Source organism: Somniosus microcephalus, chromosome 8 (genome assembly GCF_052327205.1).
Source record: "Somniosus microcephalus isolate GS21.2 chromosome 8, FLI_Smic_1.0, whole genome shotgun sequence".
NCBI lineage: Eukaryota > Metazoa > Chordata > Chondrichthyes > Squaliformes > Somniosidae > Somniosus > Somniosus microcephalus.
The window spans coordinates 32,483,643-32,497,460 of NC_140994.1; the positions used below are offsets into that span (position 1 = coordinate 32,483,643).

The window sequence follows — 13,818 nt, forward strand, 5'->3', positions numbered from 1 at the left end:
GGAAAATAAAATAATTGACCATTTGTACATGAGGTTTACAACTTTATTACCATATAGAAGCACCATTAGAAGTTTCTTTGGTTCAGTTTCAAGGAGCAAAGCTGGCAATACAAGGTAATACCATTTTGGCTGCTTCTCCGCATCCAAGATTTTCGCACAGTGCTTGTCTGAAGTCGTGGGTTATCTGAGTGTAACATCTTCACGTATATCTGTCCCTAGGCAATTGGCTCATGAGAACCTTTTCTGAGATAGCCTTTCCCTCTGTTGATCGTGATAGCAGACTCTACCCTGACAGAATTGGACACTCAACACTCATCTGCAAAGGACTGGGATCAGGGCAAGTGAACAATCGAGTAGTCCCTTTGGCACATTTTTGTGTGCGTGTCATGTGCATTGCGACGTCTCATCCATTGGTATCTTGTATGCAAGTTCCTTCCAAATTGTGCCCAGTGCATCTTCATTGGTGTGCACTTTAGTACTTCACAGGTTAATTAAAGAAAGAAAGACTTGTATTTATATAGCGCCTTTCACGACCACCAGGTGTCTCAAAGCACTTTACAGCCAATGAAGTACTTTCTCCCTTGCTCTTCTTCAAAATAGTGCCATGGGATCTTTTACATCCACCTGAGAGCAGACGGGGCATCTCATCCGAAAACCTAGCTTTATGTGCTCAAGTCCCTGGAGTGGGACTTCAACCCACAACCTTCTGAGTCAAAAGCGAGTGTGCTACCTACTGAGCCACAGCTGACACTTTAACTACTAACTAGTATATGGAACATAACAGATCGTGCAAATAGAGGTTTGATGTCCTAAATTATGGTAGTGATTGAGCATTCAGGTGTGTTGCAGCCTTAAACATACTCTAATTTACATTTAGCTCTTTGACATAGTGAACTTCTGATTTATTTTGTACATGTTACCACCCTTATACCCAGTTTTACTGTATAGCTCTTATTTTATAAGCAAAAGGTTGTGATGATTAAACATTTTTTAAATTCAGTTACAGTACTCCTTGCTTTGATATTGCATTGGTGACGAACATCATTTTCGTGGCTCATTTCAGCTTCATTAAATAACCACCAAGCTATTTGCAGACATCTAAATTTCCATGACTTTTCATTAATTGTGTGAAGTTTTCTGTCTTGTTTTTAAAGCATTTTTTGTTTCAACAAGGATTAACTGTTCTGACTCTTTGATTTGGATTCGTTTTGTAAGTATAGTGTATTCTGCATTATATGTAAAAGGAATTCTTAATAACTGAGGTTAACCTGCTTCTGTTTTCTATCAAACACATATAATTGAATGAATTCCATACTAAATTTGAGAAACTACACACACAAAAAGTCTTTGGGTAGATCATTTATTTTAAATAGAGTACATGGCCTAAATTTAAATAGTACTCGACTAGTTTTTTTAAAATCTTGACTTTTTTTGTCATTTTATTTCTCCCACTTCAACTTTTGTTTCCAGTAACAGCCCATATTCTATTACTGGGCAGTAGGAGCTTTAAATAAAAGCACCTTTTAAAAAAATTTTTTTTAAAAAGATACCCTACTGGATTCTATCCCCAGCTCTGGTAGTAAAATATAGTCTCCACTGGTTGGCAAATCAGTAACAAGAGGGCATAGACATAGGATGCACATTAGAATAATTTTTTCTCTCTTATTGGAACATGGAATTATTTACCATGGAATTATTTACCATAAGTGTCTATTGAGGCAGCAATTATAACATTTTTCAGAATGGAATTGGAGAAGTAGTTGAAAAGGAGGTTTATAAAAGGATACAGAGGGTAATGAAATGGGATTAGAGTAGACTGTTTCAGCTGAAGAGCTAGCACTGGCAGAAGCACGTTGGGTCAAATAGACTTTTTATGTTAAATATATGTGCTCCATCAGGTTGCAATCCCAATTTGTGATGGTTTTTTTTCTAAAGACATATTTTAAAAATGAGCTCTTCCCCAATAATGGTAAATTAAGATATTACGAGAACAGTGTAAGATCTTAATGATCTGAGTTCTTGGACAAGACACCAATAGGCAGCAGCCAGTATGTTTGAGCAATAGATCAAGATTTATTATGTTTATAGCGTAATTAATACTTAATATTAGGCGACAGTTTTAACGAGTAGCTCGCAGCTCTTGGTCGCCGGAACCTCTCGGACACAGGTGACGTTGTCTTAAGTCTGTTCCTTTGTTCTCGCAGTATGTCTGTAAAGTAGCTCTTTGAGTATTGAGGTTTTAACCCTTTTCTTATCAAAAGTTGGTTTGGCCAGTGTCCATATATGGGCTTTAACAAAAACACCTTTTTTAATTGGTTCTAATGGTCGATATACCATTGTCACTCAGACTAAGGTAGCATCCTTTCCAGTATTTTTCCACCAACTTTGCCATGTTCAGTGTTATCTTGTTTATAGTTTTTCACCCCATTGGAATTTACTTTATCTCTCATTTCTAGCTTCCCTGGTACAAGGCCTTTATACCAAGGGCCCATATCAGCACTCTTTCACTAGTCGAGTTATCCAAACTATCTCGCTTTAATCTACCAGATAAATACCTTAACTTCCATGATATCTCTCATATTTTATTGGAATTTACACTAATTATCCTTTAAATATTGTTGCAATTAGTTTTGTTAAGCGAATTCTAAGTTCTATTCAGCATTATAATTTTTTTTAGCAATTTAATGATTTGACCTTCACTTGTAGCCTGTAGCTGCTTCTTATCAAAGCTTAGTCAAAACTGCGTTTGGCTGTCTCCGCAGCTGCATTCTGAACAAGTCTTAGCTTTTTAGTTACCCAGAAGTAATTATGGGTAATATTATTTGGTCAATGGCTATGCTTGAAGTTATACATATATGATTCTCGTCTACTAAATATCAGCGTTTCATACAACAGTTTTTTGTTTTCTCCCCAATCCTAGTTCACTTGTTCCTACACAAGAACTAAAATAAATGATTTAAAATATTGTAATTACTTTAGATTGCATGTAGCAGCCAGGAAATCTGGAACTGGATTATGCGGATATTCAGCAGGACCACATATGAATTTTCTTTCTTTGTTTTCTGGCTAGCAGCCAGCCAGATTGAGGCTGGCTGGTGGGAACGTCTGCGCTGGAAGGCCGCAGCAGTTAGCAGAGACAGAGATTGCTGGGGTGGGGGGGGGGGATTGTGGGGAAGGAGGCAGATAACAACAGGTAAGCTTGGGGATTGGGGGGGGGGGAAGCACTCTGCTCCTCCTGGCCCACAAGCAGTGCTAGAAAAGCACTTACTTGCTAGATCTGGCTGTTTTTGCCTCCCACCAGCTGCCGGGTTTCCCGATCCCTGGAAAACCCAGCCCACAGCCGTTAAATCTGTTTAAAATCTGAGGTGCAAAGGCTCATTAGCATATTTAAATTACTGACCCGGCTCTCGAGAGCAGGTTACTCGCCCCCAACCTGCCCCGGTTAAGCTGGAACTAGGCGCAGTTGGTATCTGGTTTCAGATTTTTCAAAATTGAATCCCCTTTCCATCCTATCTTTGGGTGTTAAAATTCCCCATCTTGAAGGAGATATTGGGTGGGGTGACCAAAAATTTGGTTAGAGGTGGGATTTAAAGAGACTCCTAAAGGAGGAGAGGGAGGTGGTGAGGTTCAGGGAAGGAATTTCAAAGTTTGGGACTAGGCAGCTAACGGCAGAACCTCTCTGTGTGGTGGGGTGAAGGGATGTGGGTTCTGTTGCTTGACAACATTTTATACTCCCAATTCCAGCTCTTGGCTATGTGGAAGCCATTCAATAATTAAACATACCAGGTTATTTAATGATCAGGAAGGAAGGGGAGGTGGGGTGGCTATGTTAATAAAGGAAGGAATCACTAATACAGAGAAATGATATTGGGTCAAAAGATCAGGATAATGAAACAGTTTGGGTGGAGGTAAGGAATAATAAGGGGGAAAAAACACTAGTGGGCGTAGTCTATAGGCCTCCGAACAGTGGCAACTCTGTTGGACGGAGTATCAATCAGGAAATAGTTGAGGCTTGTAATAAGGGAACATCTATAATTATGGGGGATTTTAACTATCATATTAATTGGACAAATCAAATTGGACAGGGCAGCCTTGAGGATGAGTTCATTGAGTGTATTAGGGATGGGTTTCTTGAGCAGTATGTAACTGAACCGACCAGGGGGCAAGCAACCTTGGATCTGGTCCTGTGTAACGAGACGGGATTAATTAAAAATGTCCTAGTAAAGGATCCCCTTGGAATGAGTGACCATAACATGGTTGAATTCCATATTCAGTTAGAGGGTGAGAAGGTTGGATCTCAAACAAGCGTGCTAAGCTTGAATAAAGGAGACTATGAAGGTATGAGAGCGGAATTGAGTAGAGTGGATTGGGAAAATAGATTAAAGGGAAAGACGATACATGATCAGTGGTGTACATTTAAGGAGTTATTTTAAAACTTCCAAAAAATATATATTCCACTGAGAAGAAAAGGGTGTAAAAGAAAAGATAGCTATCCGTGGCTAAGTAAAGAAATTAAGGATAGTATTCGACTAAAAACAAGGGCATATAAGGTAGCCAAATCTAGTGGGAGGATAGAGGATTGGGAAAACTTTAAAAGACAGCAAAAAATAACAAAAAGATTGATTAAGAAAGGGAAGATAGATTATGAAAGTAAATTAGCAAAAAATATAAAAACAGATAGTAAGAGTTTTTATAGTTATATAAAAAGAAAAAGGGTGGCTAAAGTAAATGTTGGTCCCTTAGAGGATGAGACCGGGAAATTAATGGTGGGAAATATGGAGATGGCAAAAACACTGAATGAATATTTTTTATCAGTCTTTACAGTAGAAGACACTAAATATCCCAACACTGGACAAACAGGGGGCTATAGTGGGGGAGGAGCTAAACGCGATCAAAATCACTAAGGAAGTGGTACTCGGTAAAATAATGGGACTCAAGGCGGATAAATCACCTGGACCGGATGGCTTACATCCTAGGGTCTTGAGGGAAGTGGCGGTAGGGATTGTGGATGCATTGGTAATTTTCCAAAACTCCCTGGACTCTGCAAAGGTCCCGGCAGACTGGAAAACTGCTAATGTAACACCCTTATTTAAAAAGGGCAGTAGGCAGAAGGCTGGAAACTATAGACCGGTTAGCCTAACATCTGTAGTAGATAAAATTTTGGAGTCCATTATTAAGGAGACAGTAACAGGACATTTGGATAATCATAATTTAATAGGACAAAGTCAGCATGGTTTTATGAAGGGGAAGTCATGTTTGACAAATTTGCTGGAGTTCTTTGAGGAAGTAACATATAGGGTGGATAAAGGGGAACCAGTGGACGTAGTGTATTTAGACTTCCAAAAGGCATTTGACAAGGTGCCACACAAGATTATTGCTTAAGATAAAAAATCACGGGATTGGGGGTAATATTCTGGCATGGATAGAGGATTGGCTATCTAACAGAAGGCAGAGAGTTGGGATAAATGGTTCATTCTCGGACTGGCAATCAGTAACTAGTGGTGTTCCGCAGGGGTCAGTGCTGGGTCCCCAACTCTTTACAATCTATATTAACGATTTGGAGGAGGGGACCGAGTGTAACATATCAAAGTTTGCAGATGATACAAAGATGGGGGGGGAAAGTAGTGAGTGAGGAGGACATAAAAAACCTGCAAGGGGACATAGACAGGCTAAGTAAGTGGGCAGAGATTTGGCAGATGGAATACAATACTGGAAAGTGTGAGGTTATGCACTTTGGCAGGAAAAATCGTAGAGCAAGTTATTATCTTAATGGCAAGAAACTGGAAAGTACTGAAGTACAAAGGGATCTGGGGGTCCTGGTGCACAAAACTCAAAAGGTTAGTATGCAGGTGCAGCAAGTGATTAAGAAGGCCAATGGAATGTTGGCTTTCATTGCTAGGGGGATAGAATATAAAAATAGGGAGGTATTGCTTCAGTTGTACAAGGTATTGGTGAGACCGCACCTGGAATACTGCATACAGTTTTGGTGTCCATACTTAAGAAAAGACATACTTGCTCTCGAGTCAGTACAAAGAAGGTTCACTCGGTTAATCCCGGGGATGAGGGGATGGACATATGAGGAGAGGTTGAGTAGATTGGGACTCTACTCATTGGAGTTCAGAAGAATGAGAGGCGATCTTATTGAAACATATAAGATTGTGAAGGGGTTGGATCGGGTGGATGCGGGGAGGATGTTCCCGATGATGGGTGAAACTAGAACTAGGGGGCATAGTCTTAGAATAAGAGGCTGCTCTTTCAAAACTGAGATGAGGAGGAACTACTTCACTCAGAGGGTGGTAGGTCCATGGAATATGCTGCCCCAAAAAGCTGTAGAAGCTACATCATTACATAAATTTAAAACAGAAATAGACAGTTTCCTAGAAGTAAAGGGAATTCAGGGTTACGGGGAGTGGGCAGGAATTTGGACATGAGTCTAGGTTCGGATCGGTCATGGCCCTGTGGGTAGCGGAGCGGGCCCAGGGGCCGTGTAGCCTGATCCTGCTTCTAGTTCGTGTGTCTAATTCTGTTAGATTCAGGAGATGGTTCTGTGATAGTAGATTGGCGGTTAGGATCAGATCAGCCATGATCTTATTGAATGGCGGAGCAGGCTCGAGGGGCCGATTGGCCTACTCCTGCTCCTATTTCTTATGTTCTTATGTTATAATTGGACTAGACAGCCATCCAGAAAATTATTTGACTAGTAAAAAAAAGAAAGACTTGCATTTATATAGCGCCTTTCACGACCACCAGACGTCTCAAAGCGCTTTACTGCCAATTACGTACTTTTGAAGTGGAGTCACTGTTGTAATATAGGAAAGGCGGCAGCCAATTTGCCCACAGCAAGCTCCCACAAATAGCAATGTGATAATAACCAGATAATCTGTTTTTGTTATGTTGATTGAGGGATAAACACTCCGCTGCTCCACTTCGAAATAGTGCCATGGGGTCTTTTACGTCCACCTGAGAGCAGACGGGGCCTCGGTTTAATGTCTCATCCAAAGCAGTACTATAAATTTAAAGAGTTATCTGCTAAATTCTGGTCTAATTGGCCTAATTTTTAAAGTATCTTGCAGTGCATATATAATCAGTATTTAAGAGGTTAAATGGTATAAGCTGTTTCATTTTTGTCTAATTTGGAATGACCTTTAACTCCGGAAAATACTTAAGTTATTTGGGCCTCCTCACGTGAGAGATAATCTTAAATTTTACTAGCCTCTGTGGGATATCCTCTATATACTTCCTGAGTTTATGATTTCCTGAGATAGCTGGTAGCTGCTAATTAAGCTGTTTCAACAAGATGGGATATTTCTCTTGTACAATTTTTTTTCAATATTTTGCATAGTTCTACACTTTTAATCACTGAGATTTTTGCTCTATTCTGATGTAAAAATTATAACAGGAATATTACAGATGATTTTCTTCAGGTAATTAATGTAATTTGGGGTTAGGAACATAGTATGAAAGTGTAATTCTTTATACATTAAGAAAAAGTCCTTTTGATAAACTTATTTTGTCTACATTTAATGTAACAAGCACATAGAATAGCAGTGGTAACTGAAGTAAAAGTTGATCACTAGTCTAAAAGATGATTAATTTCTATTTTTCAAGTGTTTTCCATCCTGTTTAAAATTACAGTAGCCCACAAACTGGTTTGTCGTTTGAATGTCCAACGTTAAAACAGTAACATACTAAAAGACATCCTGTCGGTGTTTTTTTCTTGTAAAAATATTCACAATTTATATTTGTATGGATCTAGACAGACGTATGATCATATGACATTGAATCTGTATAATTTTAAACATAATCCGTCTAAGGTACCAAATAATTTTCCATTTAGACTGTTTAATTCACTTTATGATCATATGAAACTCTGCCCTATTACAGGATATTAAGTTAACCTTATCTACAGTTTATTTTTTATCTATAGTGTGCTGAATATTTTTCCCCTCATAATTTTAATGCGGTTAATTTAATTACTAGATTAGAAGCAGTAACTATAGACTTTTGTGTAGACTTACTCTTTGTAATATATACCTTAATTACCTAGATTACCAAAGTATTAATCTACCAGTTTTTATGCAGTACATTTATCAAACCAGTTTGTCCAGTTCACGAGTAAACTATTGCAGAATATCCTCCAAGTCTTGCACTTTTAAAAGAAAAAGTTACTTCAGTGAGAAAAGTAAAGTATGCTACAAATACCTGTATTTGTCAGAGTGTGGCTCAGTGGGTAGCGCACTTACCTCGGAGTCCAAAGGTTGTGGGTTCAAGTCCCAATTGAACACAAATCTAGGCTGACAAGCCAGTGCAGTACTGAGGGAGGTGCTGTCTGTGCTCTCAGCTGGACATAAAAGATCCCATTGCACTATTTCGAAGAAGAGCAGGGGAGTTATCCCTGGTGTCTTGGCCAATCCCTCAATCAACATCACTAAAACCAGATTATCTGGTCATTATCACATAGCTGTTTGTGGGAGCTTGCTGTGCACAAATTGGGTGCCGTGTTTCCTACATTGCAACAATGACTACACTTCAAAAGTGGCTGTAAAGCGCTTTGGGTCCTGGTGTCTTGAAAGGCGCTAAATAAATCTTTTTATACTTTTACATTGTAATTGATAGCTCACCACAGTTGAGAGAGAATAATTCCAAATCTTTTTTCTTCATGAATTTAAATCATTTTGTAAGCATATTTATTTGGATTATAAAATAGTATTGCACTGTAACATGTGATTTACATTTGCAGTGTACAAAATTTATACTTTATTTTGCAATTCATCTAATTTACATGTGCTAATTCAGTAAAAGAAAAGAACAAACTTTTATTTAAAGAATGTCCTCAGGATGTCCCAAATTGCTTCACCGCAATTGAATCACCTTTGAAGTGTTGTTTTGTACGGAAATGCTACAGGCAATTTGCAATCAGCAAGATCTCAAACAGCAGTGTGATGAATGACCAGTTAATCTGTTTTGATAAGTTTGTTGAAGGATGAATGTTGGTCATGATATCAGGAGGACTCCCTGCTTCTTTTCAAAAAGAAAACTGCCGTGGAATGTCCACTCGACAGGCAGATGGGATCTCCGTTTAGCATCGCCTCTGAAAGACAACACCTCCAACAATGCAATATTGCACTAAAGGATCAGCCTGGATTATGTGATGTCCTGGAGTGGGGCTTTAACCTGTGACTTGGGGATGCCATCACTGAACCCAGCTGATGTACTGTACTACTGTTCATTGTAGTAAAAAGGCAAATTTCTTCTAAGTGTTAATATAACCTACTTTTAGAGCAGTGGAAATCTTGATCCAAGTATTCTTTCCCTTTGACCATATTTCCCAGAAATGTGCTTTTAGATTTCTAAAGATAAATATTAGGGATGACTATGCCAAATTTTCCTGAAATACTTTTTTTGTGACCTGCAACAAAATTTTCTGGCTGAATCTATTCATTGATAAACATGGATAGCTAGCTAGCTTCAAGGCAAAGCAGAGAGTAGGAGTAAAAGGTAGCTATTCACAGTGGCAGAAGGTGGGTAGTGGTGTTCCACAAGGATCAGTGCTGGGACCACTGTTGTTCGTAATTTACATTAACGATTTAGACTTTGGAATCAAAAATACAATTCTAAATTTGCAGATGACACCAAATTGGTTGGGGGGGGGGGGGGTGCGGGGGAGAGAAGATGGCCAATACTGAGGAGGACTGCAACAAATTATAGAAGGATATTAATAAACATGCAGAATGGGCATATAATTGGCAAATGAAGTTCAACAGATAAATGTGAGGTATTACATTTTGGTAGGAAGAATAGGGAGGTCACTTATTACTTGGAGGGTGAGAGTCGAGGTGGGGTAGAGGAACAATGGGATCTCAGAGTACAAATCACAAAGTTGTGACACAGGTTAGCAAGGCCATAAAAAAGCAAACCAAGCACTAGGGTTTATTTCTAGAGGTATAGAATTGGAAAAATAGGGAAGTTATGCTAAACCTGTATCGAACCTTGGTTAGACCACTGTGTGTACAGTTCTGGTCGCCATATAAAAAGGATAGAGGCACTGGAGAGGGTGCAGAGAAGATTTACAAGGATGATACCAGAAATGCAAGGGTATACATATCGGGAAATGATGAACAGGCTGGGTCTCTTTTGGGGAAAAAAGGCTGAGGAGTGATGTAATAGAGGTCTTTAAAATTATGAAAGGTTTTGATGAAGTGGATACGGAGAATATTTCCACTTGTGGGGATGAGCATAACTGGAGGCCGTCAATATAAGATAGTCACCAAGAAATCCAACAGGGAATTCAGAAGAAACTTCTTTACCCAAAGAGTGGTGAGAATGTGGAACTCGCTACCACAGGGAGTGGTTGAAGCGAATAGTATAGATGCAGTTAAAGGGAGGCTAGACAAGCATATTAGGGAGAAGGGAATAGAGGGTTATGCTGATAGATTTAGATGAGGTAAGACAAGAGGCTCGAGTGGAGCATAAACGCCGGCCTGGACTGGTTGGGCCGAATGGCCTGTTTCTGTGCCGTATATCCTATGTAATCCCTATGTAATTTATCAAACAAAATTGAAACAAAGCAACTCTTGAGTTGAATATCAAACATTTTCTGTGAAGAAATTGTAACTGCTAATTTGAAGAAAAGTTTTTATATGGTAATTATAGTACAGTATGTCTATTTGTTCCTTTGCCACTCAGTTAGTGAAGTGGCTTTGAATGGTGCCAAGATATGTTTCAGCTGTTCTTTGATGTGTATCAATTGGCAGAATTCTAGTTGTCTATTCATATACAATAGAATGCTATAGTGGATTTTGCAACGGTTTTGCAAAACTGACAGACTTGGGGATTCTTTGTTCATGCTTTGTGTTCTGACCCTGGGATGAAGTACTTGCAATGTGGGCCTGATTACACTTAAAAGCATGCTTATGAGATGTTCCTATAAGTAAGGGAACCAAGAGGGCGATTTTGTGACTGGGAGCGAGTTGGAGGCAGGACTGCTGCTTGTTGGGTCGATGTCCCGCCTCCATTAATTGTGGCCAACCCACGCTATTTTTCCCTTGATTGACCTTGTTAAGTCCGCCTAGTGGGCTTAGGCCAATCAAGGGAAAGCCGGTTGCAGAGAACGTCAACGTATGACGTTTCATCTGTCAAAATTGTCATCATTTGACAGCTCTGTGAAGCTGTCAAACAATGACAATCTCTGCAGTTTGATGCGGTCTTGCATACAACCTTTCTTTTACAGAAATGAGATGTTTGTTGCATCTGAGAATGCAACAGCCATCTCTCATCTGCAACACGGAGGTGCAAGACTCTCTGCATAGAAACCGACTGAAGCCTGCGGGAAGAAACCAAGGTAAGTACACTTTTTAAAAAACACTTAGCACTTACCTCAGATACTCACCTCTACACTCTTGCACCCATCACTTACCTTCACACCACACTTTTGCAACCCCCCCGAACCCCGCTGAGCTGGCAGGTTTTGGAGCCTTCAGGAAGCCCACACTTGTGAGGGCAAAAAGGTGATAATCTTACTTTCTGCCTGTTAGGCCGTTAATAGGCTTTAATCTCTTCCCGCCTCCAAGGAGACTGGACCTGGCGCGGGACGGCTACCCGCCTCCTGGGAAGATGGCATGGAAGCAGGTTTGCCACCCGCTCCCAAATTCTGCCATTTTCCCGGCAGTCCCGCCTCCCCAGGGCTGGCAAAATCACCCCCCAAGTGTGGAATGCCTTCTGCTGGAGCTAGAGTTCCTGAATAACTGTAAAAAGAGAATAACTGCTGCAAAATAATCATTAGTTGCTAATAAGAATGAAATGCATTGAAGGAGAACAAACTAACAATGACACAATTGAAATTTTATTTGGTAGCTGGACCTTCAAGTAATGTAAGAGCATGTTTGCAAAGCATGTGAATGTTGGAAATTAGCTATTATGTGGGTGGCTGGTTGTATAATGCTTCGAATGGCCTATACAGCTGGTTTTCCTTTCCTATTTCTCCTAACAATACCCTTTTCTCACTTAACAAGATGCTGGGTGGTTTAGGCAGGAGTATTTGAAACATCGCTGTGCTTTCCAAGTTCACAGACCAAAGTTGTGTGTTATGAGAGTTAGATGTTACCCTTCTACTAACTCCAAACCACATAGCAATCGATCAAAGATTGGTTCACGAGGAAGGGCAAGATCAAGTGTCAGTAAAGGTTGGTTATTCAAAACCTGTCCAGTTGGTTGTGCATCTAAACTGCTTTTGCAATTTTAGGGTTTACAAGTGCACATGAGCAAGTTCCCAGGAAAGTATGACAAAATTGTGGCATTCAAACCAACTGGATGGACATACTCTGGCCACAGTGGTACAGTTCTTGACATCAAGCCACGAGTCCAAGGAAAGTTCACTATTTATGGTAGGTACATGTTAGGCCATGTGGAATTATTCTCTTTTTTGAGAACTTATTTAGTGAAAGTGGAACAGTAAAGTTTTGAAATGAAACAGAAAATGCTGGAAATACTCCTCCAGTCAGGCAGCATCTGTGGAGAGAGAAACAGAGTTAACGTTTCAGGTCGCTGACCCTTTGTCGTAAAGTTTGAGTTGTGTTCAGTTACAATGGACTTTTACAGTAAAGTAGTTTGCCAATAGAAGGAAAATGAAACCCTACTTTGAAGTAAACAATGCTGTGAATTGTTTTTATTGTACGTTCTAGTGTACTTTTCTCCCCATCCCTCCCCCCAAAAAACTTTTTCTTACAAAAAACTTTTTATATTAATTTTTGTGGGGTTGATGGGTTTTGTAACCTATATAGCATCAGTTGGCAGACAAGACACCCACAAATTTAAAAAAAATTGACTAAATTGTTTGTTCATTATTAAACACCATCTAAAAGAATACTGAAAACAAAAGTGAAATGGTGGGAACATTACAAAATGAATATGTACACAGTTGGTGGGGGCTAGGGGTAAGTCCTGTTGTTAATTTGTGATTTTCTAATTTTAAAATTGCCATCTGTTGCAGGTATTCCTTATAGTGAACATAGCAGCTATCTTGAGATGAAGAGATTTGTACAGTGGCTGAAACCAGATAAAATAATTCCTACAGTTAACAATGGAAGCTGGCAGGAAAGGAATATGATGGACAAAACGTTTAATGAGTGGATGATTTGAAGTGGTGCAGAGGAAAGTTACATGTCCTTACTCGAGTGATATTTTGTATAAATGTGTAGAGAATGTTTGCACAAGTAATCAATTTTGATTATTTTAAAGTGCCTTTCGGAGGTTTTGGAAACAAATTGAATGTACACTGAGATTTGCTTAATGTAAATGTTGTAAAGTAATCATAGAGCAGATATCTATAGTTATATAATGTTTAAAACTACAGATTATATGGGATGAAATATTACAAAGTGACTGCAATGTGGTGCCTTAAATTTTCTGCAGCATGAATGTGACTAGTGATGCAGGAAGATTTTAGAACTATCTTGTTTTGTGAAGTAGTTATACTGTACTGCAAAATTAATTATGAAAACCTACCAGAAATATTTACTAAGTAACCTATGCATGATGGTATAGTGCAAGGTTTTAATTTATTTGTAATATTTGAGAAATAAAGATGAGAAATATGACTGACCCTTTGTGTCCTCAGTGTATTTATTATAATTCTGTAGAAATGGAAACCACAAACCTAATACGATAGCAAAATACTGCAGATGCTGGAAATCTGAAATAACAACAGAAAAAGCTGGAAAAACTCAGCAGGCCAGACAACATCCATGGAGAGAGAAAGAGTTAATGTTTCGGGTCGAAACCCTTCTAAAGAATTGAGAAAAAAGCAGAAAATGAAACATG

At 39.2% G+C, this 13,818-nt stretch overlaps 1 protein-coding gene across 1 annotated transcript in view; it reads left to right on the forward strand.

The window, feature by feature from the left end:
* Positions 1 to 13,600, forward strand: part of dclre1a (DNA cross-link repair 1A (PSO2 homolog, S. cerevisiae)) — a 52,611-nt gene extending 39,011 nt beyond the window's left edge. The window contains 3 exon segments of the mRNA XM_085994452.1: positions 12,242 to 12,383; positions 12,989 to 13,134; positions 13,136 to 13,600. Coding sequence (XP_085850578.1) covers positions 12,242 to 12,383; positions 12,989 to 13,134; positions 13,136 to 13,225 — 378 coding nt within the window. The 3' untranslated portion in view covers positions 13,226 to 13,600.
* Positions 13,601 to 13,818: the final 218 nt, after the last annotated feature.